Source organism: Pectinophora gossypiella, chromosome 1, assembly GCF_024362695.1.
Source record: "Pectinophora gossypiella chromosome 1, ilPecGoss1.1, whole genome shotgun sequence".
Taxonomy (NCBI): Eukaryota; Metazoa; Arthropoda; class Insecta; order Lepidoptera; family Gelechiidae; genus Pectinophora; species Pectinophora gossypiella.
This window is the reverse complement of record NC_065404.1, coordinates 5,540,488-5,567,317: the sequence shown is the minus strand read 5'-3', so window position 1 is coordinate 5,567,317 and position 26,830 is coordinate 5,540,488. Positions and strand designations below refer to the sequence as shown.

The 26,830-nt window shown below is 37.4% G+C and overlaps 1 protein-coding gene across 1 annotated transcript; it reads right to left on the bottom strand.

Moving 5' to 3' along the window:
- Window positions 1–1,027: 1,027 nt before the first annotated feature.
- Window positions 1,028–3,124, bottom strand: LOC126367014 (uncharacterized). The gene is made up of 3 exons (XM_050010372.1): window positions 2,383–3,124; window positions 1,936–2,121; window positions 1,028–1,230 (listed from the first exon to the last, which is right to left on the bottom strand). Exons 1-3 carry the CDS (start codon window positions 3,122–3,124, stop codon window positions 1,028–1,030), a joined length of 1,131 nt encoding a protein of 376 aa, XP_049866329.1.
- Window positions 3,125–26,830: the final 23,706 nt, after the last annotated feature.

Genomic DNA, 26,830 nt, shown 5'->3' with positions numbered 1-26,830 from the left:
CCGGAATTCCACTTACTACGCCACACTTCTTCCACTCTCATCAAAGTCTTCATGCCTGCTCAGAGTACTTTTGACCAGGTCTAAGTAGAATAAACAATCATACATTGGCCAAATTGAAGATGTCCTCAGAAAAAGTTTAGTACGATTTACTCTGAACCGGTGTGCGTATATAAAACGATTGATGAATGTGGAGAAAGTAAGAGAAGTGAAATTCAATAGTATGTAAGCAGATAGACCGGTGAGAAATAGAGAGCCTTCAGTGCTCCCCATTTGTCCAGCCGAGTAGTTAATGCCATCTGCGGCAAATCTACAATAAGTAACGTCAAAAAAAAAGGTGAGAAATAGGCGTGAGTTATGTATGTAAAGAGAATAAAATTGGTACTTACTAGAATCACAGTTCTTCGTATATCTGTCCGCGTCATCTTTTTATCGACTAAGAGTTTGAAGCACATTCCTCGAATGGCAAGTTAAGATCAAACGCCAACTAGAGTACTATCAAGTGCAACTCAAACTTTCACGGTCAAGGGTGACTAAGGACGATCACATTTCGAACTAAACTAGAAATTTCGATTAGTTTATGAATAACTTTGTGTAAGGGTCGTTCTTCTTTTTTATCGTCAATAAAGATACATTTTCTCGAAATATCGGATTTAACATCTTTAAAATTATAACGACAATAAATATTTTAAATCATTATTGAAGAATCCCGTAGGAGACTACGAATTCGGGGTTAACTCGGGGAAACACTAAAACACGTCCGTTCTTAATAATTTGTATTTCGAAAGAGAAAGGTTATTGACATACCTACAAAAATATAAAAAATATATTATGGTAACAAAACTACCTTCTTTAAGGCATACATCACACCCTCACCCTTAACTAACAACACTGTGCAAAAGTTGAATATAATAATAGTAAGCTTAATCTTACAACCTGACAATCGTCTAATAAAGGAATAAATTGTTTTATACAGTTTTAAACTTAACTTAGTAAACCTAGATTAATTATATTTATAATAACAAATTTATCAATCGATTTCGAAACCGTATCTCGTAACGGATCGGAGCATATCTCTAGGTCTAAGACCAGGACGCCGAGCGGCAGCGAGCGGGACGGTCGGGTTGGAGGATTGGCCGCCATCGCTCGTCGAAGGAGCCTGCACTCGACTATCGCCCGGGTTCTCAATGTCCCCGTCTAGCGTCTCGGCTGACTCACTCTCCGAAACAGATTCTGAGAAAGATGACCATGTATGGGGCGATCTCCGTTTTAACTGATCAATATGTTTCGCTACCGGTGGACCATTCTCTCTGTTAACCAAGTAATTACGTGTCCCTAATTTTTGTTTGATGCTACCACTAACCCATTTCTCACCTCCTGTGAAATTTCGAACATGCACTTTATCCCCTTCTTTGAAATTCCTACTGACACCCCCAGCTTGAGACACCTGTCTTTCCTGTACTTCCCGCACCCTATCCTCTACTTGCCTTGTACCTCTCAATAAATCTAAACGTGTACGTAACTGTCTACGCTGTAACAACATAGCTGGTGAGGTGCCGGTGGTGCTATGCTCCACATTTCTATACGCCATTAGGTAAGTCTGTAAGGCCACATCTACGTCACATTGATCCCTATTTGCCTTCTTAATTGCCCGCTTGCATAACTTGACTGCGCCCTCCGCTGCTCCATTTGAAGACGGATGATAGGCCGCCGAATGAGCTATTCTAATTCCATTGTTAGTCATAAAATTCGCATACTCCTGACTGGTAAAAGGAGGGCCATTGTCTGTAACAATTTCCCTAGGCAAACCAAAACGGGCAAATGTCTCTCTCAAAACTTTAATTACTGCGCCGGCTGTTGTCTTGGCCATGTGAAATGCTTCTAACCATTTTGTAGACGAATCTATGATGATGAGAAAGGTTTTCCCCATTATTGGACCTAGGAAATCTAGGTGCAACCTAGACCAAGGCTCTGCGACATGTGGCCAGGGCTGCGGCGGGGCGCGCGGGGGTGCGGGGCTCTCAGCGACGCACACGGCGCACTCGCGACACGCTGCTTCGATGTCTGCGTCGATGCCCGGCCACCACATCACACTTCGCGCCAAACTCTTCATTTTAACAATGCCTAGACAAAAAATATTTACCTCGTCGCTCCCTCCGTCTGAGTCGTCCTTCAAAACCTCCTCCATCATATTATATAGTGTGGTCTTGGCTCGGAAGTTAGGACACACCCGCTTTAAATGACCGCGTCGATTGCATACACGACAAACATAATCAGTAAACTGACATGAACTGGAATTATGTCGTCCTCCACACGCTTCACAAGTGCCCTGGCCTCTCATCATGACATTTGCTTCGCGGTTGCCTGTTGGCCACGTTAAACTACCAGCTCGGTTTCTATTGTTGTTGTTTACTCCAGCGCCGATCGCTGCCGGGTTCGCGCCGCGCACTATGCGACCGCTCGGCCGGCCATTATAGCTGGCCGCGCCGCCGCTCCCGCCTCTGCTGCGCTGCGACTCCCCGCGCCGCCCGTTATCTTTCACTGATAACACCTTATGCACAGCTGACTCGTTTGGCGGGGTAAATTGTTCGCATCTCTTTGTACGATTTTCTACGATTGCTGCATTCGCCTCGGCGGCTTCCATGCTGATAGCTAATTTATATGCTCTTTCGAACCCGATGTCCTCCTCTGTGAACAGCCGCTGTCTGATGCTATCATTTGATAAGCCGCATACGAACTGATCGCGTAAGTTTTCTGATAAATTCTGCGATGTAAATCCACAGTGTTTAGTTAATTTCTTTAACTCTGCCACGTACTCCGCAATACTTTCGTCCCTTCGTTGTGAACGTTGCCGAAAAATATAACGTTGTGCTAAAATACTGGGCTTGGGTTGTATATGACCTTTCATTATTGACACAAGGTCACTGTAAGTCTTGCTCGATGGTTTAGCTGGGGTGCACAGATTCACCAGTAGCTCATAAGCTTCACTGCCAATAACTGTAATCAAGGTTGCTACTTTCAACGCCTCCTTAACATCGTTGACCACAAAATACTGCTCCAAACGATCAATGTATGAGTCCCAACTGTCCTTGCCAAGGTCAAACGTTTCTAATTTGCCAATTGACATATTCCACAAAATAATTTAACCTTTATCACAAAAACAACACTCGTGAGCACTAAATCCTCGTCGCCACTGAAGAATCCCGTAGGAGACTACGAATTCGGGGTTAACTCGGGGAAACACTAAAACACGTCCGTTCTTAATAATTTGTATTTCGAAAGAGAAAGGTTATTGACATACCTACAAAAATATAAAAAATATATTATGGTAACAAAACTACCTTCTTTAAGGCATACATCACAATTATAATAACGATGTGTGTGTAGAGGCCTATTTAGTGTTTCTCTTTATCTTGGTAACATACATTTCTTTGAAGGGGCATTCCAAAAAATATTGTGACGGAGTGGCCCTTTTCATCGGAGACAGCATTTCGAATTACCAGTCTGTCACAGAATTTTGTGAAAAACAATCAAGCTACGTTAACCACTAATCGAGGAACCGATTAGTAATTTGCTAGTATTTTTGAGTATAATAAGATTGACTATATTTTCGAACAATGGAAAGATTAAATAAAATTCTAAAACGCATAACTTATCAGAACGAAGGACAGGGGGATTAAAATGGCCACAAGAAAGCAATATTGCTATTTGACAGTTGTTTACATTGCGCGCTTACTTTTATATGCGCAAATGTTAAATTGCAATACTTATCGCTTTATTAGACGGGGGTCAAAATGACTTCCCAGATCATTGTCGATAAAAAAGAAGAACGACCCATTAAACTAGATGAACAGTTTTTACGATTCTTCTTCTTCCGGTGCCTCTCCAACTAGTGGAGGTTGGTCATCAGGTCTGAAAATTTATCCTTATCTCCCGCGAGGCGGAACAGTTCGATCGCACTCGTGATCCCGGTCCACTCCCTGATATTACGCAAACAGGACTTCCTCCTCCGACCCACTTTTCTTTTTCCTGCGACTTTTCCTATCGTTATGAGCAGCTCGTACTTTTCGTGTCTTAGTACATTCCCTAAATATGCAACTTTTCTCTTTTTGATGGTCTGCAAAAGTTGCGGTTTTTACGATGGATAAATAAATTCTGACTGACTGACTGATCTATCGAGTACTGCAATGTAAATTCGTGTAGGCAATAGCCTATATGTAGGCTATTAGGCCCTACAAACATCGCATAAACCAGTGAGAAAGTACACTGGCTCTCACAGCTTTTGCCTTCCTCCTAATATTTGCATCGTCTTTAATACAATGACGTGCCAAGGCAAGGATGTTATGTTCCCCGAGGGTACACAGCACCACTAATGAGGCATCACATGACATCATGCGGTAAAACGACAGTTCTACGAAAGTGTAGGCTGATCATAGACGTACGGTATAAAGAGTCGATTCCAAACATGTTTATTTCAGTTCTTGTTAGAAGTCAAACGTGCGTGCGTAAGCTTTTTGTTTTGTTTGTATTTACATAAACACAAGTTACCAAACGTTCTAATTGACAAACCAAGTATCAAACGTTACTGTACCCACAAGGCATCACGCCTCATCATCCCCCTAGCATTATTCCGTTTTTTACAGGGTCCGCTTACTAACCTGAAGATTTGACAGGTCCAGTTTTTTGCAGAAACGACTGCCTGTCTGACCTTCCAACCCGCGAAGGGAAAACAAGCCCAATACAGGTTAGGACATACCTCCGAAAATGTATTTCTCGGGAATTTGGATTACCTCACTTTGTTTCCCTTCACCGCTGAGCACGTGATAATCATTTATGATCCAAACATGAATTCGAAAACAAATTCGATAAAATCATTGGTTTAGGCCTGTGCTGGATTTGAACCTGCGACCCCAAAGTGAGAAGTAAGCGTTCTACCAACTGGGCTACCACGGCTTTTAATATCTATCCCTGAAAAAGTAGATAGTATACGCCAGTTTTGTCCCATGTAATAAAGAACGAGTCTATTGTCATTTACCGAGCATAAATCCTGGAAACCAGGTGATATCAATAATCTGTAATTCAAACATGAATTCAAACTCGAATTAAAGTCGAAGGCAGTGGTTTAGAGACGGGGCTTGAACCCGTCTTCTTCTTCTCTTGTGTGGGTTGTGAGGTAGATTATCAACCTCATCAACCCTGGTGTCAGGGTTATTACTGAGCCGCCAAAGGCCCCTGACGTGACTCATGTAACGACTACGTACCTCCATTAGTAACTAGTAACCATGACCAACGGCTTATCGTGCCTTCCGAAGCACGGATCATCTTACTTTCGGACATACAGGTGATCAGCGTGCAAATTGATCTGCGCGTTACCGTACCCACGTACGGTCACGAGCATGTATACACTTTGGTACCATGTCACATTAACTTTTTTGATAAATTGAACTGTAAGTCTCACTAAATGTCAAATATGTTAGTGCGACAGAGTCCTAAAGTGGGTACATTATATTGCTCATGACTGTACTATTTAAGTAGGCACTAAATATCACGGACAGTGTAGGTAACAAATCCCTTTGTAGCACGTGGTAGGTTAGGTTACTAGGCACCAAGTCAATTCCGTGTCCAAGATGCGAGAGGTAGGTAAATATAGGAAACTTCCAAGGGAGAGCAATGAAGTAGTTACAAGCAATTACGTAAAGGCTCGTGCGGGTAGGTAACGCAATATGTTAGCCAGCTTTACTCTCAGCGTCACAGAGTAATGTAACTACATAAGTGGGGGAATACGACCCGTCTTCTCGTGTAGCGCCCCGATAAATGCTTTGTTTCGTTGGTTTAAGTAGTATGTGTTATTTTTGTACGCTTATTTGGTTTGTCCCAGCTTGCTTCTCCATCAGGCAGCGCCGGTTCGAACCCCGGACTTGCACCATAACATAAACTGCCTATATACGTCCCACTGCTGGGCACAGGCCTCCCCTCAATCAACCGGAGGGGGTATGGAGCATACTCCACCACGCTGCTCCACTGTGGGTTGGTGGAGGTGTTTTTACGGCTAATAGCCGGGACCAACGGCTTAACGTGCCCTCCGAAGCACGGAATCATCTTACTTTTTCGGACAATCAGGTGATTCACGCCTGAAAAGTCCTTACCAAACAAAGGACAGTCTCACAAAGTGATTTCGACAATATCCCCATCGGGAATCGAACCCGGACCTCCAGATCGTGAGCCTAACGCTCTAACCACTAGACCACGGAGGCTGTTAATATAAAGTTCAGTTTTCACGCGATACAGCTCACCTCTCGTATTACTTTGGCCTAACAAAACATTCGGTGAGTTGTGGGTACTTAGTTCATCTTGCGATGGATTTACTTCTGATTACCCCGATTGGGATGTAGTTGTGAGTATAAGCTCACATAAGTACACAAAAGTAAACATAAGTTTATGTATTTTGTTATTTATTTCGTTTTCGTTTTACCAAATATAATACTAGTAAGTAGGTAAGTATTGCAAAAATGAGAAACCGAAGAAAATTTTAAAGAGGCAACATAATAACTGACATAGCTCATGTAACGACTACTAATACTACTACTACACACATCATATAGTACACACATCATATAGTACTAATTCGACATGTCTGAAACAAGTGTGCACCAAATATTATGAAGTCGCGGCTACATTATAATGATATCATCATATCTGTCTGTAGTGAAAGTTTTATCACATCTTCTTGGTTGGAAGGTCAATCAGCAATCTCACTTTTATGCTTAATTACTTTATAATTTAATATAAATTGGTAATAGGCTCGCATCCTATTACATGGGACTTATACACAGTTGGTGAGGAGTAGCTGTATATACTTTGTTTACCCCTAACTGAGAATATTCAAAAATCCTTGCTCAACCAAATCTGAATTATATAAAGTCAAGTAAGCTCTTGTCGACGAAGCCTCTCAACAAATTTATTTTTAGAAACCACTTGCGACGTTGGATGATCGCTGTTATAGATAAAACAACTGAATTTCTGTATACATCTTGTATAAAATAATGTTTTTTTTTTTGTTTAATATAATAGGCTCGCGTTTGACCACAATCTCACCTGATGTTAAGTGACTATGTGGTCTAGGGTGATGGTGGGGGGTAGGGTGGTTTAAGTTTACAGTTGATACTTGGGTAAAGGAAAACCGATTTCAAATTGGTCTTCAATCTAGACTTCCCAGAATAATTGCGCTGATTCCTCAGACACCTCTTAATTTTAATTTAAGTTACACCTGTCATTTTTCCACTGAAAAAAAAAAGGGACGGATGATTGTCAGCTATTAATTTACATCTCGCTAATATGCGACCTGTTTGGCGGGTGCTCTGGCCAATGTAAAATTTAGAGAGCATTGTTTAAATTTTATCCTAAAATTGACGTGTGCTCCATAAATTTTATGCGTGTCGATAACTCGTCCCTTTCCTTTTCGGCGGATATACTCGTAATGATAGGTATAACTTAAAATTAAATTAGATGTTGTGTACAGTCATGAGCAATATAATGTACCCACTTTAGGACTCTGTCGCACTAACATATTTGACATTTAGTGAGACTTACCGTTCAATTTGTCAAAAATGTTAATGTGACATGGTACCAAAGTGTATACATATTTATGCTCATGACCGTACTGGAATCAGCACTGCTTGGACTCCTCTACTATTTGGACTTTCTTTTCAGTTCAGTGGAAATGGTAATCCTAGACGGATTTTCATTAATGCTGTAATTCTTTCTACAGAAAATACTTTATACTTTCCAGTAGAAACCTGTGTATGACTGCTAATAACGGTGACAGATAATCCTGTTTGTACGGATTTCCATTCAGAATTCTTTGTAAATAATAAACCCCTTTGTTCCAACAATAAATTAGGCTAAATATAAATTGTGTTTAACGAAGTAAAAGTAAATTTATAAGCCTTTATGTAATAAATTAGCCCTTAATTATCGCGCTGCTTTGCTTGTTTGTGAAGGCAATATCCACCATGCGATATGATAAACCCTCGCGGCTCTTGAGAAATTTACTACTATTTAGACTAAAATTGGCATAAACATGATCAGTTTTGTTTACGCATAATGCCTTTGTCCCGTCCTGATCTCAGGATGGAGGAAGTTATTCATGCTCGCCCTTCGACTTTCATCGCTATACCAATATTATTTTTAGCTGTTGACGAAAAATTCGTTGGAAATTAATGGTTTACAAACTATGCTAATTGGTTAGCTTTCCGTCACTGAACGGATATGACAATACAAGCTGCTTTGATATATTTCGTTTCAATTGTGTACATTTGTATTAAAATATCTCCTGACGTGACACAAATGGGAAGTAACTCACAAATATTATGTGTAAACATGGTGCTTTGTCGCTTGTTTCACTTTGATATTGCGGATATATGACTTCATCGGAATATGTTAATGAAAAGAGTGACGAAAGTTTGGTGCGAAATAGTGTAAATTTATTATGAGACTAGGTAATTATAGAAAGGAAATACTCACGGAATTCAAGTGACACTGTTTCGGAAAAATGCGACAAGCAATCGTGTAAACAGGCGCCCCGGACTTGGGACATATCCAAACAAGATATTATTGATGATAATCGTTATGAAGTTTCCGTAAATTATGTTAAACATGTTTTTGATTAAAATTGACGCTCTATTACATCATCTGAATAATGATTGCAATTGCATCATGCTGTTACTAGTAGATACCTAGTCCATAGCACTGCACTAAATTAGAACAACATATCGCCGAATTCAAATAAATACAGTGTAAAAAATGGAAAACATTTAAAGAATCAACCTGTTAAAACGGTCAAATTGTAATGTTTAATCTTAGCATTCTTTTATTACGTAAAAAGTCTTGATAAAATTAAACGGATTTTTCGCCCACGAGTTTGGGCGCCGTGAATCATACGGACTGCGGACACAAGTCGCAATGAAAAATGATTCTTCCAGGTATGTGGTGAGTTTTCAATGACATACGTACAACGTCTGTCGTTCATCACGTATCAAATGAACGATTACTCCTTGCTTGAGTAATGTGACTAGAAATGTTTTTGACGGTGACTAAGAGTTCGACGCCATTGTCGATGCCAGAGTGCCGGAGTATTCACCAAAACTCATTTCCTGGAATTTTTCAAAGTTTTCAGTGGCGCCAGCGGACATTCAAAAACATGGATCGTCATCGCAGACGTAATTAAACGAACATAAATACCTAATACAGTCGCGCCTTAATGCGTTTTGGAGCCAAACAAGTTTGTCACAATTTAACGGTTGAATTCGCATAAAAGAAATGCTAATTGTATTCAGAAATGTGGACGTTCAATTCGCTTTATGTTACAGCACACTAATAAAGGAAATGATTTGTTTATTTTCAAGCAGCTTGGCTGAAATAAGCACAAATAACTTGGAGTGCGGCGTCTCGGGCGGGTCATTCACTGGATTCCGCCGTGACAAGTTAATCGCATCCTAATTTGTTGCGCGTCGCGAAGAGCGGTCAACCACCTCACCTGAATATCCGCGGCTCCTGTCACCGCTTCCAGCCCGATTCCTTTATAGTCCATTAAAGCCATACCACACGGAATATTTTATGGAAATGACGCAGATGACAGATCCAACTTAGATGCTATTTGTCTTGTGCGATCGTCGCGAATAAAGTAGGCTAGTAGTAAATTTAAGTTGTCTGTCTGCGGAGTCATTGTGCCGTCATTAGACCTAGTGACTTCTACCAACTTTCCACGCTTCTATTTAAATACTAGATTTTGTCAATAATTTATAAAGTCTAGATTTTTTGTCGTTAATGTGTCTGACATTTCGCCAAAAGAGAGTTTTATTTAATCTCTTTCAAAGTATCGCAAACATCTAGATTAATAATAATAACTAACTGTAATTGCTGCAATAAGGCCTCCAGATTGTACTGTATATTTCGTCCATGAGTGAAAAACTTGTTTTGTATATAGTGTGCAATAAAGTATATTTATATTGTATCTATCAAAAGATGAAATTAAACTACACTTTCCGTGTAATTTACCTGGTTTGGTACCAACTATAATTATACCGATGGAATAAAGCATGAAGAAAAGTAAATATTTATAGGGATTGGATTGTGGGCATAACTTTATCTAAGTAGATAAATAGTTAAAGAATATTATACGAAAACAGTAACAGCATTATGTTACATATGAAATATCTGGTAATGATATTATTTAACACTTCAGTACCGATATATATATACCGATATATTCACCTCAGTGATTCGCCTTCAGTGCTCATAGGGTATCACACTGAAAGATAATCGCTATACTCACCTTCGAATACGATTTCATTCTTAAGGACTGTAGGTAAAAATCTAAGTAGGTAAGTAAGTACTTCTGGCATAAATTACTTAAACGTAAGTTTTTTATTAATAGAACCCATTCAGAGGTTACAATTCTGTGAATAAACTTATATCTTTAATATTATTCAGATTTTATGTAAACGTTATACAATATGCTAAAAACTTTATTACTTTTCGAAGAATTAATTTAATAGACTATTTTTGGTACTCTTGCAAACTTTCTATTCTCAAAATTTGAATTCAACATAATAATATTTTTCAAACATGCGTAGATACACAAAATATTAAGCTCTTGGTCTAATGGGGTGGACAGGATCAAGCCAGGTCCTAACAGTTCAAAACTGGTTACTATAGAAACGAAAAGTTCAAAGCCGGTTGTTGTAGAGACCAAACGCAGACTTAATTGGAATTGGAGAGCAATTACTCAGGTGACAAGAAATTCTAAGATTTAAAAAAAATAATAAGCTCTCGTTTGCCCGCAATCTCACCTGATGGTAAGTGACGATGCGATCTAGGATGGATCACGCTTACCTAGCAAATGCCTATTCACTCTAGCCTTGAAGACTCCCAGATTATAAGGAGTTGGAAAAACACATGACGGCAGGCAGTTCCAATCCAATCCTTCGCTGTTCACTGCTGTATTGAGATTGATGTAATTATACCATATGGTATCAGGTGATCAGATATTCGCCCATATTATTTATTTATTTATTTATTATGTCCATCATTTAAAGGACAACCCCGTGGAGATCCTCTTCATTGTTGGGCTACAAGCCTAGTTGAACAACATTTTTGGTCAAAGGTAAAAAAAAAAATCAGAATTAAAGCCAGTTTAAGAGGATCAAAAATCAATCCCATTTTTATTTACATATTGACTTATTTACGATGACAATAGATGTTTATTTATGACGCCATAATTAATAAAATACCCATTATAAAATGTACGTTATGTCTGGGTTGTTATCTAGCCTATACATATTATATCCTATATATAGCCTATATGTATCATTGTCCTACTAGAACAGGAAAACGTGGACATCGTAGGCGTAAGCGTAGCAACCTGTTTGGCATCCTATCCCCTAGGATTTCACAAAATAGACCTGCCTACATACATATCAACTAAAATATCTAATATCGATAAATTAGTCAGTAGAATAATTCCAGCGGATTGTGTGAAAACGTGGTAATTTAGTAGACAACTGGCGACAGACGAGAATAGAATGTAGACAGTCGCGATAGTTATTTTTGAAAATGTTTATTTTTTATAGACCTCCATGCGTGCAGCGCCTAACAACAGGACGGAAATACATGTTTAAAAACATTATGAAAGCTGAAAAAGGAGACGTTCTAAATGCTATATGTTACAAATGGATCATCATTAGCAGAAGTATACAATCTACTTTTTAATGAAGTTAAGGTTTTCTCTAAAGTATCACACATACATACATAAATAAATTCACGCTAATTTCTTTAGATTATGGAATTCCATTTGCTTCGATCCTGACACACTTCTCTTGCTTCCTCCACGTTCATCAATCGTTTTATACACGCACGCCGGTTCAGAGTAGATCGTACTGAATCTTTTCTAAGGACAACTCCAATTTGGTCAAATTAGTACGTCCTTATAGGTTTTCCTCTGCCAGCCCTACCACCAACCTTCGTTTTATATACTGCTTTCATAATCCTATTATCCTTCATCCGTTCTACGTGTCCAAACCGACTTAACATTCCTTTCTCAATCTCAGTCACCAAATTATCATCAATTTTAGAATTTGACTAGTCAGTGGAGGAAGTTGAAATTTTGCTCTAAGCTTCGTATTCAATATTGTTTTTGTGCGATGTAGGGCAAAGTAGGGTAAATATAGTCTGCCGCCATTGGGGGTCCAACCAGCCACGATTACTTCTTAGTTACTAATACTAGATTTTAGTTTGTAATACTAATGGGTGTTTTTGTAAGTCCGTGATAAACTTTTTTATTATTATTATTATTAAAGTCGTTTGGTATCTCAGTTGAAAATTACCGCGCGACATTTTGTCCCCTAGTGCAAACGAGGCTTAACAAAGAGTTTAATGTGACTGAAGATAGTCGACCGATAATCATCACTGCACACAAATAATGGTCGGATCGCGATGTGAAAACAAGCAATTCAATCATATGCTCGTAATTCCACGTATACGAACATACTCGTGCTGAAATGTAAGACGAACTGCATTAAAGTGGTCGGTGAATGGAGAATAAATGAGATCCATACATTTGTACTCGCGTAAAGTCATACATTCCTTTGTCTGCATTTGTTTTAATAAGGCATTGGATGGCTACAGATACTTATACGGTAAATCGTAAAAGTTTGACGGATTATATCTTCTCCAATATGATAGACTATAACTAGGTAGAGCACAAACATATTGTACTACCTATAAAGGATACCTGACCTGCTTGCCCAACCAATTTGTTGCAACCGAATCCTGGATAATATCCCGCTGGTGGGGCAACCATGGTGTCCTAGTGAAAGAGGGCTCTAAGTAAGTAAGTAAAATGGTTATTTTTCATGAGAAATACAGAAAATATGGAATAAATATGGCTAAGTGGATTAGCGTGCTGAAAAACGCTAAATGGGTACCTTACCCCAGATTGTATGGTAGTAAGATTTTAAGGGCCACCTAATATAAAGATACCTTTGACAGGAGATCGGTTAAGAGATGGTGATGGTATTTTACCTTTAAATTAATTTATCTCAAGATGTTAATACTAACATTCTTTACAAATATTTTCTTCTATCTATAGACTGGCTAAAATATAAAGTCGCAACCTTATTAGTAGGAGCTACTTAGAATTCTTTAACTTTGAAGGAAAGTTTGCGGAGTATATTCCAATTACGCGTGTGCGTCGGCCCGCGGTGGAAGTTTTTATGAGCTTTTTGCCTGGGCGGGTCGTGTTGCTATGCCAGCCTGTAAACATCTAATTGCGTTTAGATATACCTACAAGGTAAGTACAGTCATGAGCAATATAATGTACTTAGCCACTTTAGGACTCTGTCGCACTAACATATTTGACATTTAGTGAGACTTACAGTTTAATTTGTCAAAAAAGTTAATGTGACATGGTACCAAAGTGTATACATATTAATGCTCGTAACCGTACAAGATTGAAGTGTTACTAGGGATCGACAATCCAATGGTGTTATATTAGAAGTTGTACCGTCGCGCTGTGCGAACTTCGTTAGATCGTTCAAGGTCATCTGTATTGAATGATAAGCGCCATCTGTTGTATATGGGCGGAACTAACTAGTTAGGTACAAATATATTGCTATTCCATTAGCATTATTGCTGTTACAGGAGGTTTTTAGGTAACTTTATTGTAGCCAGAAAACATCTTTTAAAATAAGGCATGGAATTGCACCAAAAAATCTCTATTTAGATGTGATGGCTTGTGGGCTTAACAGGACCTATTCGTTGTTACTTATTACAAAACATTCCAGACTTCTTAACCCACATTTTAGACTCTGGAGGAAAATTGTAGGTTTATAGCAAACAGAATTGTTGGGTACTTAATAGAAGCACGAATTATTATCATTGGATATAATATTAACTTTTAAAGATAAGGGCTGACAATGCTGACATATAAGTGCCAGTGCAGAGATTACATTGAACACACTACAACACATTACGCAACCTACACACACAACAACAACAACACATTACTTTAATAGTGTTGTATATTGTACATTATTGTTGTGTAAACGACCAGGGTCGTTAATCAGATATCACTTTAGTACTTTTACATAAACAAGATTTTATTTGTGAGAACATGAACCTTCTGTACAGAGCTGGCAGAGATCGCAACCTACGGGCCAGAAAAGCGCTAATGTTGTGGACAACCAGTATTTGTATGGAACCCGATGTTCGTGGGTCATTCAGCAACTCACATATCAGCGTCGTGGCTCATGCCGAGTGAGGTACTACTGACTATACCACATCATATCCAAACATGAAATAAAACGAATTTAATTGATTTTTATCGAATTAGTTCTTGTTTCTTTTATTTATGTAGGTTTAATATTTGAATAATGGATTTGGGATTGCGTCCTCTAATGATAAATATTATATTTTCTCTCTTTTTCGTTCTCTGCTCCTGAACTATGCTACTATGAACATAATATAATTAGATATATGCGACCGATGCGTCCTTTAAAGGTTCACCGCATTTCCATTGACGAAAATTTTTAGACAGCCCTACAGTACAATGCTACGTCCTCATTCACACACAGTACGACTGTGATCTTCAAATTTGGCATTTGCTAGAAAATGCTTTTAACCTAGATAACAATAATATAGGGTTCAAAGCCGTAAATGCTTCCCCTACAATAAAGCGCCTTTGCGAGTGCCATTAATGTTGTACTTATATTATACTACTCACTTACTTTTATAGCCTATTTTGAATATGATGTCAAAAGTGGGTCTTGTGGATATGACCTCTATCTGAATGTCGTTACCTAAATATTTTAGGAATCTAGTACACAGCAACAACATGACATCATTTTTAACTTTATTTGGATGTTCATTGTTTATGAAAATGCACATTTTTTACGGGTGAAGACCTCAACGGTTGCAGAGGCGAAGATGGGAGCCATCGGTACGGCGATGCGGGACGGAAGGGGCAAGTCACAGGGACTGTAACCTGGAACCTGACAGAGAGCAGCAGTAACTGTCAGTACTATTCAGAGGCGGAGGACAGGACTCCTAGTATGGCTTTGTAATAGACTACTCTAGGCGCCATCCCACTTGCGTCAGATAGAGTACTGCGGGGCGGAAGGCAAGAGGGGAAACCACTGCCCTATTTTTTCCTAAAAAAGTAGCATGGAAAATGCTGCACCGACAAGAGCGTGGCTCTTACATTTTTTAAATATAGTGTTGTTGTTAGTTATTGTAGAGATTGCTACTCAGCTATTTCTCTTTTGTTTGTAATTTTGTATTTCCTGTGTGTGCAATATTGTATTTTTTTATGTTATGTTACGTTCTTGGTTGAGCGGATCCAGACCACTAGCTCATTTATAACTTTTACAGTACTCTACGTCTGAGGTTCGTTTCCGTTCCGGCTTCGGTCCAACCACGAATTTTTAAAAGTTCCAGGTTCGTTCGAAATTCGGTTACGATCCAGTCGCCATTTTATTACCGCAATTAAGGCCCTACATAGGTACGATAAAGAACAAGTCAACTACAGTGGTATATAAAAACCACGACACCCACGTCACATAAAATTTTCCAACCAAAGTCCACCGCGGAAAGATTTTAATTACGACTTCCGATGAAAATTACGACCGCTTACTGTCCAATTTGATAATTATTATTTGATTTATTACTGGCTGGATTTTCTAATTTTAACGTAAGTAATATTGTTTTTTACTCATTCTGTAATAGGTAATGGAAATATTTTCCAATTTAAAAAGAAAATAAGCAACAGCAGTAACTTTTTTTATCGGATTTATATTTATTATAAAAAAATACGAATAAAATTCTCACTTTCTATAAGTCTTTCCACTTTCTCGAGAATATTATTATTGCAGTTATAACGAATTATAGCTTAAAGTTGCTTTTAACTCAACAGATTATTGACACTTAGAAAAGGAAAAGGTTCAATACGATCTACTCTGAACCGGCGTGCGTGTATGAAGCGATTGATGAATGTGGAGGAAGCAAGAGAAGTGTGTCAGGATCGAAGCAAATGGAATTTTATAGTCTCTGCTTACCCCGGTGGGAAATAGGCGTGAGTTTATGTATGTATTATTGACACTTACTTCTAGGTCTTCTGTCTAGGTCTAAAAGCTCGGTGAATGGCCGGCGGACTAACCCAATTGGCTTATATTTTATAATACTATTTCTAGATGATAATTCAAGCATCCCCTGTAACACAATACGCGCGGGCGCACCACAACAATGAGTCATACGCTTGCGGCGAATCCAGGTCACGCGCGGCCTCGAGGAAGGCCGCCGCCGCCGCCGCGCCGTGCCATCAAACCCGGTATTAGTAAACACTCCACCAATTTCCAGAACAACTTGCCTTTCTCAACTACATACAACCTCTAAAATCCATAATAATTCTAAGTCCAATTATAAGTACAAAAGTCGTGCTGTGGAACACGTGCCACTCCATGCCAAAAACGAGAAAATTGTTTGATACGCCTGACCGTAAAGTAATTTTAGTGGCTAAAGTTATTTATCCAGTGAAATTACTAAACCAAGGTTACTGGATCACAGAGATTAGAAAGTAGAAATCCACTAAGGACCTATTATGAACTACCCTAAATACTTACCATACAATCCAAAGGTAACTACTTACCAATATTCTTTAATACGAGTAAACCAGTAAAGTCAAATAACAAGCATGACCCAAATCTGCAAATTAGAAATGTACCTTTTACAATAAAACTGTTAGAAGGGTTACTTGGGACCTTAAATTGTGTAATAAACTGTGTTAGTTGCCTACACTCGAGAGAAAATTACAACATTCAGCGAACCCTGAAACTGGCAATGGAGTTCAAATTCTTGGCTGCCGCGAACCCAGCAGGTGTCTCTTAAACAGCTAATTGTCAGTAAAATAAAATCAACAGATGTGTTTCACAACACGTGGAATGTGACCTTTACGCAGCAGTATAGTGAAAATCAAAACACTTCCTAATGTTCGCGATGTCAATGACACTACACCTCGGCCGTTAGTATTATATGATCTGTGCTTCGGCTTTAAAACTCTTATTAATGAGTTGGCAACTGCTGCGTCATTTACACGACAGATAAAATAATATTGGGCTTTTGTTTTGAAATCACGTTCCAATCAGATGATTTTTCCAGTTTATACCAGATTGAACGCCATATATCGAGCTTGATAATAATACCGAACAATCGACGATCGATCATCGGCCGCGCGTTCCTCTCTTATTTTAGGTGCAATTTTTGTTCGTTGCCCCTTTTGTGAATCATTGTATGAACATTTCAGAGGAAACCCTTTACAAACAATATGACTCTTGCCAAAATCTGTTTTTGTCATGTTTATGTACAATAACTGAAATATTGTTTAGATGAAATCAATGAGCATTAATTGATAGGCGTCCAAAGAACACATGCAAAATACCTATTAAAATATATAAGTAATGATTTTCGTTTTTACACATCCGTGCTTAGGGAACTCACAAATTATAAAATAATTTTCTCTTTGTGAGTGAAGAAAATTATTTTATAAATTATTAATCAATTATTACTTTAAAATTATAAAATAATTTTCTTTAAAAGGTTATAATAATATTATAAAACTAGATAGATTCTGAATGTGAAATTATTTGCTTCGAATGTTGTTTCTCGATTTCAGGTGAGACTTAGTTATTAAGAATAGAAATAATGTAATTACTTTTAAAACAAGTGTGCTCGTCCCCTCTTGGTTGCCTTGGTTGGTGCGGGTTCAAGTCCCGTCCGAGTCAGATATTTTTCGATTTAATTGTCTCTTTATGAATAAGTACTTACAGAAATAATTGGCATGCATAGAATTTATAATAAGTACTCTTCTTAGAATAAATTGTGGAAAATATTATTACTGGAAGTTTCTATTACTTGCTAATAAATTAATTAAATATATAATTAAATAATTTCTAAGAGTTTACTGTATTTGAGAATTAATATTATGTTTTCATTTAGGTATGTATGTGCGTTATAACTGAATAAAAAATTCTGAATAAAAAAGTAGATTAGTCTCAGATTCTAAAATCATAAGTGGCCAAAAGATTAATTCAAGTGATCCCAATATACACCGGCTTGCTTCTCAAACGGGGAGCACCGGTTCCAACCCACTTCTCCTCTTCTTCACTTCTTCTTCTTCTTCTTCTGGACTTGCACCAATGAGTTATTAGTTTTCACTAACACATTTGGCTGGACCACTATAGAAGTAGATACGGCTCAATACCTATCACATTGGTCTAACAGAGAGCTCGGTAAAGCGCGGGTACTTATTTCATCTTGCGCTGGATGTACCCCAGACTACCCCAAGTAAGATATTGTCGTGAGCTTATGTTTTGTTTCATCCTAGAGATAAATTGCATAGGGATGGCAGCTTCCATAAAGGGACTTTTATCTGAAGTTTTGTACGTATGTACGTTCTCAGGAATAATCACAAAGTAGGAATGTTCCCGTTGTAAAAACTCTTTAATAGTAAGGACACTGTCTGCTTTCTTTTCAAACTGTTCTTTTCTTGCGCTCAAATCCTATCTGCCTAAAGGCGAGGTAATAAAGCTTATTTTACCGCACCGCAGCCAAGAAAAAAGGATGGTTATATGTTTAACACGACTACGGTTATCTCTTAAACATCAATCGGATGAATTTTAGAGAAATCATTTCTTGTTTCATACTTTTTCCGTAGTCGGGTATTACACAACTATTGCGCCTATACTGGCGTGAATGGCACACCACTGATATGAATGTATAAACCTATACCTTCTAGTAACAACTCCATCGACCTTGGCACCACGGCCTTGGTCTTCGCGTCGCCTCGCCGCTGTCGTCATCCTGGCAGGCGGTCTCATCACGCTAACACATCACCACGCTCATAAATACATACCTCCATTATTAATGGTCTCACAACGTTGTTGTATCGTAAAACCCAAATGTGGTTCGGGGTTTATTTCAAGGAAGCTGTAGACGATACATGCGTGCGAAGGATATCTTGTTGATTGGAATTAATATTCAGTCTTACCTCTCTTTTTTTGTTTTGAAAGTTATAATTGATAACTTCATATAAATTTGAGTTTCTCGTTCATTGTTACTAAGAATAATATTCTCATCGTGTTTAAATCTTCATCGAGCCACGCTCTTATCGGTGTAGCATTCTCCATGCTACTTTTTTAGGGAAAAGTAGGGCAGTGGTTTCCCTCTTACCTTCCGCCCAAAAATCTTAAATCTTACTCTGTTAAATTGCTAAGAGTAGGCTAAATCTTCGCAATCGCAGGAGTGGAAATCTATTATTTGAGTCCTACATCTCTACAGGGGATAATAGGATTAGAAGAAGAAGGCTGAATCTTTCTCTGCCTACCCCTTCGGCGTGATGTTATGTCGTTGTGTGGCTGAAAGATAAAAAATATCTTATTGAACTAAAGGAATCTATTTTCTTTTCATCTCACATTAAAATTGACACGAATTAAAATTAAATATCAATGAATTGTTAATTTCTTAGCTTTTTCAATTGTTAGAAATATTCTCCCCACGGGAATATTTCAAAGAATTGCTTCAATTGCCACTTTCAGACTTTATTAATTATTGCCCAATAATTGATTACTTCCAACAATTATTCATTTCGTGTAGCGTATTAGTTATTTATTAAATGTGATGTCTACTTTGATTGCAAATAAAATATGTCTTCCTTTTTGTTCCGGGAAATCTTCAAATGATCATTGAATGAGATGATATAAATCTTTTATTTTTGTTTTTGGGTTGAAAATAATGACCCACAATAATGTATTATTACCCAGATGTTGTACCCAGGTACAACATATGTTCCATTATTAATCTGTTAAAAATAATGGAAGTAATATAGGTAATTAAAGCACATAATAACGGGTTCTTACCGCGTTTAAATGGGGATATGAGACCCCCGATATTTCGAAACTGTTGCAAGTGCCATGATCACGGGATGACTGATGAGATTGGAGTGGAGTAGGTAGATCCATAATTTTCTACGGGCAGACATATCTGTCTACCCTCTTTCTGTGTCGCTTGTTTATGTTTTGTACCATCTAAACTCGCACCAAACTCACTACGACAAACCGCACTCATTGTGTCCTCACGTTTTGTCACCACATTCAACGCGATAAGAACCCGTTATTATGTGTTTTAATTATGATAATAACCGCGTAAACTTAAAACAAGGTATAACCAACCTACATTTGGACCGTTGTTAGTATTTTAGGTTGACCTGGTTCAAGCTACCTAGACCTATTTATTCCAGGAGCTCCACGATTCTATCTCTATCTGTGCGCTCTGACCTCTTTATTAAATCGCAATTTACTAAGAACAACTGGAACTAATTCTTACAAGTACTATGTATCCGCCGAATCAATTTGTGAGTAAAAAAAATTGTGAGCAACGTGCGTAAGCAAATATGTATAAGAACTTCCCAATTTTTATTTTGCAAGTCACTCACACAACTTTAAACCTTACTTCTTCTTCTTCTTCGTTTTTTCTTTCTTCTTCTTGTTTTTAACTTACTTTTATACAGGGCCCCGCTGAGGCTTCTGACTATAATGATCACGTCTGACCTGCTTTTCTTCCTCCCCCTGCATTACTTTTAAGTTAATTCAAACTCTACAAAAGTTCTCCAATTATTGCAGAATCCTGGGGTCAAAATTCAGATCAAATTCTCATTTAATTTAGGAAAAAAATAGGTAAGTCCTTAAAACTTCTAGTGCCTACCTATCCTAGTTATAGGGAGTTACCTAATAAAATAACTATCTAGACTAATTTGGGTAAGAACCTATTTAAAAACAATATTATCCAAATAATTTAATTATACATATCTGTTAAAGTCACTTTTACAGATTCACGCACCTTATACAAAATTAAAAAACAAAACAAATAAGGTAAGTAGGTGTAATTGTTTTTCACCTTTTTAACATTTAATCCTGATAAAGATAGTTTACTCTGTTTTATTTGTAAATTTGCATATTTATGTTTACAAAATATTGGACGCCCACTTAATGTTCTGTATCCATACCGCCTACAAGTTTACTTGACCTGATTCCCAGGCTTAATAATATAAGATCTTTAGACCCTACTACAAAAGTATGTCACGGAATCCAACCCCTATCTGAAATATAACTTGTAAACTCCATTCTCGGGTATCATTTGAAATAGGTACTTACTCGTTCTTCCTGATAATGTCGCTACATCTTAGACGTCTCGGGACTGGGTACCAAATCGCGACGCGTCTCACTTACGTGTTTGGTGCAAAGTATAAAAATGCCAAAATTGTTATGCCAAATAAAATTAGGACAAAAAAATTAAGCCAACAAAAGAGATTCCATATTAAGTCGTTCCGGCGCTGTACTCCATTTTGTAAAAGTACATAACGGCAGTACAATTCTCCATACAAATGACACTATAGGCTACTTGACAACCTAGTCAGACGAGATACTTTTTACTAAACGTCAAAACCAAAGTTTTACAGTTTGTTTGAAAATACCTCATAATGTCCTGTGACGTCCGCCATCAATAAAAACGGCTAAATGTTGTCACTCACTCATTATTACTTAATTCATAAATAAAACTCAAAAATAAGTAGAAGAGTAAAATGAGATTGATTTTTGATTAACTTAGATTGGCTCCTATTTCTAGACTTGCATTTTATAATTTATATTCGACCCAGTCAAATACCCTATTATATTTAGCCGTGTAACTGTTACTACGTTAGAAAAAATATAACTTACATTATTTAAAAACAGCACATACCGTAAAATATATAATATATTATGTACTATAATTTTTTGTTACTGAGACAACCGCTACTGCGCCGGAACGTGTTAAAAAAGAAAATAAATATGCGGCCATGCGCCCATGAGTGAATCAGTTGCCTACTCTATGAAAAAAACTTATTCCGACAACCTCAAATGTCATACATTATTAACACAGTAACAAACATGGTAAGTACGCATTTCGTTTCTTTGTCCGTTGATCAGTAGGAAATTTACAACTAAAATTGATCGCTGATATTTACATTCATTGTAATACTAAGCAGCAGATGTCTTCACATTAACGACAAGCTCGTGGTGACATAAGTACATGATATAATAAGAAAGCTGATCGGTAAATCTTACGATCATAGCTCGTATCTCCTAAACACGTGCAAGCTTGGAAGCACGAGTAGCGTGAATACTTACCACCATAAATCATTGAAAACCACTTCAAAATAACTTCTCTGCTCGACTGGAGATAAAGAAACAATGTAGAATGCGCTGAGCTGCTTGTAAATCCTAGGCATATTGTAAAAGTCACTGTGGTCCTCCTGTGTGTCACCGGCTTGCTTCTCAAACGGGGAGCGTCTGTCGGTTCCTGGTACCGGACTTACACCAGTGAGCTATTAAGTAAGTAACATAAGTTGTTTTAAATTTACGCGGTTATTATCATAATACAAGCGGTTATTACAAGCGGCAAAGAAAATTATGGATCTACCTACTCCACTCCAATCTCATCAGTCATCCCTTGTACATAGCACTTGCAACAGTGTCGAAATATCGAGAGTCTCATATCCCTGATTTAAACGCGGTAAGAACCCGTTATTATGTGGTTTAATTATAGGTAATTTATCTTACGTGCAATTTACACTAACACAAATTGGCTCGACGCTCAAAACGATCTTTTGTCTTAAAAATCCATCACAAAATATGCATAACGAAGGATAGACTAGACACAAGTAAAAGTCGATGGAATTATGCCCTTTCTAACGTGCATGATTGACTATTTAATAGGCTTTCTGTTAGACCAACGTGATAGGTAGTAAGCTATATCGCCATCTATAACGGTCGAGCTAACTGTGTTAGTGAAAACTGCACTTGATAAAGTGTTTCTTTCAGCTGAAGACAATAGTGTCTTCGTGAATAGTCGCGGCGCTGTTTCTGATCCACCACATAGTCCCTCGGAGCGAGTGTTAAGGACTTTCATATCAAGTATGGGTGTAATTTGTTTTCTGGTTACTTGGGTGTGCGTTGTCTGAAAAGAACTTACTGTCTGTAAGTTCATTCAAAATCAAATCTAGCCAAACACGAGTAGTTACTGAAATAAAACTAATCCCGTACGATTCGGCAGCCAATAGTTGATCATTGTTTATTCAGTTCTCAAATTACTTTGAAAGCTTTAGAGCATTGTTACAAAACCATAATGCAAGATGAGCGCGGTATCCGCCTGAAGCAATGCGTGCGCCGGCGTCGGTCAACATTCAAATAGATATATTTAGGGCTGCGAGTTCTTACTTACTTCTCCGCCTGGGGCAGGGACGGCGAGTTTGACTGAGTGGCAGACTGGATGTCAAGCTGACTTAGTCAGTCAGTGCTTCCCAATGTATGTTGTTTAAATATATATATATAAGTAAGTTTGCCTATGTTTGTTTATGTTACCGCCTCAGGAATGTGAGCGGAAAGACGGGAGAGCTATACAACCGTGATTATCTATGTCAGTTTTTCCAAACTTTGACAAACAATTCAAATATAGGAATCCTATAAACAAACAAAGGCAAACTTACGCGCACACTACCACTTAACGGTAAAAAGTGTAAATAACATTACTTATGGTGACAGCAGCACACATAACTAAAAATGTAACACATTGTTCGGTTATGGACGGTAAAATACTGAAGACTTGCGAGTACATTTTATGTAGTGCTTACCTGCTATTTGGTTAGATATCCTCCAAGTTCTGAATTTGATTTAGCTAGTCAGTTAATTGAACGACTTAGAGAAACTCTTTACAGCCACGTGTCTTGCCAAAGCTTTAGTGAGCGACTTGGAAATTCTCAATTTACATAAGTCTCGAGGGAAAAAAATGATTGATGAGTAGAATACGTAAATTTTTACCCTTATTTAAGATTAAATACTCACAAGAGTTATAAAATATCCTAAAGTAGGTACCTAATGTCGTTTCGGTTCGTCGAAACATACCTATATTATCCATCTGTATGGCTCGCACTTACGCAGAAAGGCACACAGTAAGAACGAAATTTTGATAAGGAATGTCCAGGTTGTGATTTTAGCTTTGTCCGTTCCATTAGTAGGTAATTACGGGCTTGGGTTTAATAATAAGTGGGATACCTATACCTAAGTGTACATATAAAATAAATATAATACAGGATGTTAGTAACATCGTAACGAAAACTTTGAGGGTTGATTCAGACCATGATTCTCAGTTGATATAAAGTAGAATTTTCCGCCGCAAAAGTATAGAATTGAAAATAATTTAAAAAACTAAAAGAATCATGAATTTTGCGACGGAAAATTCCACTTGATATTAACTCAGAATCATGGTCTGAATCTTCCCCCTTAGTATTCGTTACGATGTCACTAACACCCTGTATAAAGTATGTATATGAGTAACCTACAGAAATTTAGTACCTAACGTTCTTGTTGGGTTATGTTCGAACTATGTGGAATGGCATCTAAGCTGAGCGATGGGTTTCTTGGACCTTATATATTGTAAGTTACCTTGATTGTTGTGGTTTTTCTATTTTATTATTTATCTAGGTGAGTAGAAATTTATGTTTATTAGATAAGCGCATCTCGCCATCAAACGTAACAGTTTGGCGGGTTAATATTGTAAGAAATAAAATTGTACTTACCAATTTAACAATAAAAAAAAAAAAAAAAAAAAAAACCAGAATTGTGTCAGCCCTAGAGCAGTTGCGACGTTGTAGGGATATTGATGGCGGCGGCATCCGGAGTGCAACTGGCACCCCGCCAACTATGCGTGCCGCGGTGCGTCGTGAAGCAACGCGCGTTCTTTCATTCAAAGCAAATCTTAATTATTTATTTACATAAGTACAATGTATAATATTTATACCTACTTCAAAAAAGGAAAAGCTTATCAATTTGACCCGTATGTATAATCTAGTTGAAATTCAACAACATTCGCCTAAAACAAAAAACAAACTTCTTACTTCCGAATTTAGATAATCATAACATTGTACTCAACATTTTTTTTGAAGACCGTTGAATTTTTATATTTATTAAGTACGTTTTGTAATAGTGGTATACATAATGTGTGTGTTTATGATAATAGTGATGTGATATACTTAGAAATTCTTATGTTTTAAGACACGGGGAAAGATTCAGTCTATAATGTTTGTGGTTCAAAGCTTCACACTTGATAACGGGAACGGTGAATGTAATCGATGAAATTATTATGACAACTGTGACATTAAGTAAAAAAAAAACATTGTAAGTAAGTCCTGGCCGGAATACGCACAGGACCGCGAATAATGGAAAGAGGAAGGGACGTTTGCCCAGCAGTGGGATCTTGTAGGCTAGATTAGATTAGATTAGATTAGATTGTAAGTAAGTAAGAATTTCAGAACGGAAACTCTGTGATTCATCGTAGCTATTTTTTATCGTCTTTTGCATTGACAATGAACATTTTAAGATACTTTGAACAGCTACAATTTTATTATATTTTTTCACAATAATCTTAGAAAAAGGCAAGGTTATCTTGACTTTCTTGTAAACACAGACTCATTATTGCAAAGCTTTTAATAAAATAGCGTTTCCCTTGTGACTAATGACTAAAATATTACGTTTGCCAGTTTGTTGTAAATTCAACGAAAATGTTCACGGTCGACAAAACACTCGCAACTAATATAGAAAGTCAAGTACAAACAGAAAATAACTTTACTGTAAAGGCGGACGGTAGACACTGCACAAAAACTGAATATAATAAATTTCATTAAAAAAAAAATAATAAAATCAAATAAAATACAGGGTGTTAGTGACATCTTAACAAATACTCAGAGGGATGATTCAGACCATGATTCTGAGTTAATATCAAGTGGATTTTTCCGTCGCAAAATTCATGTTATTTTTTTAGTTTTTTTTAATTATTTTCAATTCTATACTTTTGCGATGGAAAATTCCACTTGATATTAACTCAGAATAATCAGCTGAATCATCCCTCTCAGTATTCGTTACGATGTCACTTACACCCCATACAAGTACATACAGTAGCCATACAAAGTAGGTATGGGTGTTAATGACACTGTAACGAATACTGAAGGGGATGATTCAGACCATGATTCTGAGTCGATATCAAGTGGAATTTCCTGTCGGAGAAGTCATGAAAATTTTAGAGCTTATTTAAATTATTTTCCGTTCCATACTTTTTTATGTCCGTTATCCCTATCGCACACACGTGGAGTTTGTATTGCGTCTTATGTGTCGCATTACTATCACAAACAAGGTAATTATTTCCTTATTTACTGCTTTATTTTGGATGTTGATAATAAAAATATTATGTTATAATCAGATTTCAATGAATTTAGTATTTGTTTATTCTTTTACATACGTAGGCACTTACATATCGTTGCTTTGTATTGAAAACCACATGAGCGCATTTCTGACGAAATTTGTCTTCAACAAAACATCAATTTCTTTCAATCAATTTAATTCCGGGTAAAAATTGAGACCACATTATTTTTACCTGGATCGAAAGTAGCTGGTCTATTGCGATTACTGTATCGTTTTATTAACAAAAAACCTACTTCTTAACGATTGTAGTACTTTTGTGGGTTATCACTTATTATCATGTATAAAAGAAAAAGACCATATTATCGCCCTGTAGTAACAATATAACTTTAATAATTAAAACCCGATTACGGAAAAATCACTCTCTAAAAAGTATGAAACAAGAAAATATTTCTCTGAATACTGATATTTAGGAGATCGAATGCCAGTTGCAGAAAACA

Excerpts from the sequence above, each read along its gene's own strand:
- LOC126367014 (XM_050010372.1), bottom strand. The coding sequence starts at position 3,124 with ATGTCAATTGGCAAATTAGAAACGTTTGACCTTGGCAAGGACAGTTGG. Across the intron at positions 2,122-2,382 it reads CAACAATAGAAACCGAGCTG|GCATTGTTAAAATGAAGAGT; the intron begins GTAGTTTAACGT and ends TTTTTTGTCTAG. Across the intron at positions 1,231-1,935 it reads GTTGCACCTAGATTTCCTAG|AATCTGTTTCGGAGAGTGAG; the intron begins GTCCAATAATGG and ends CATCTTTCTCAG.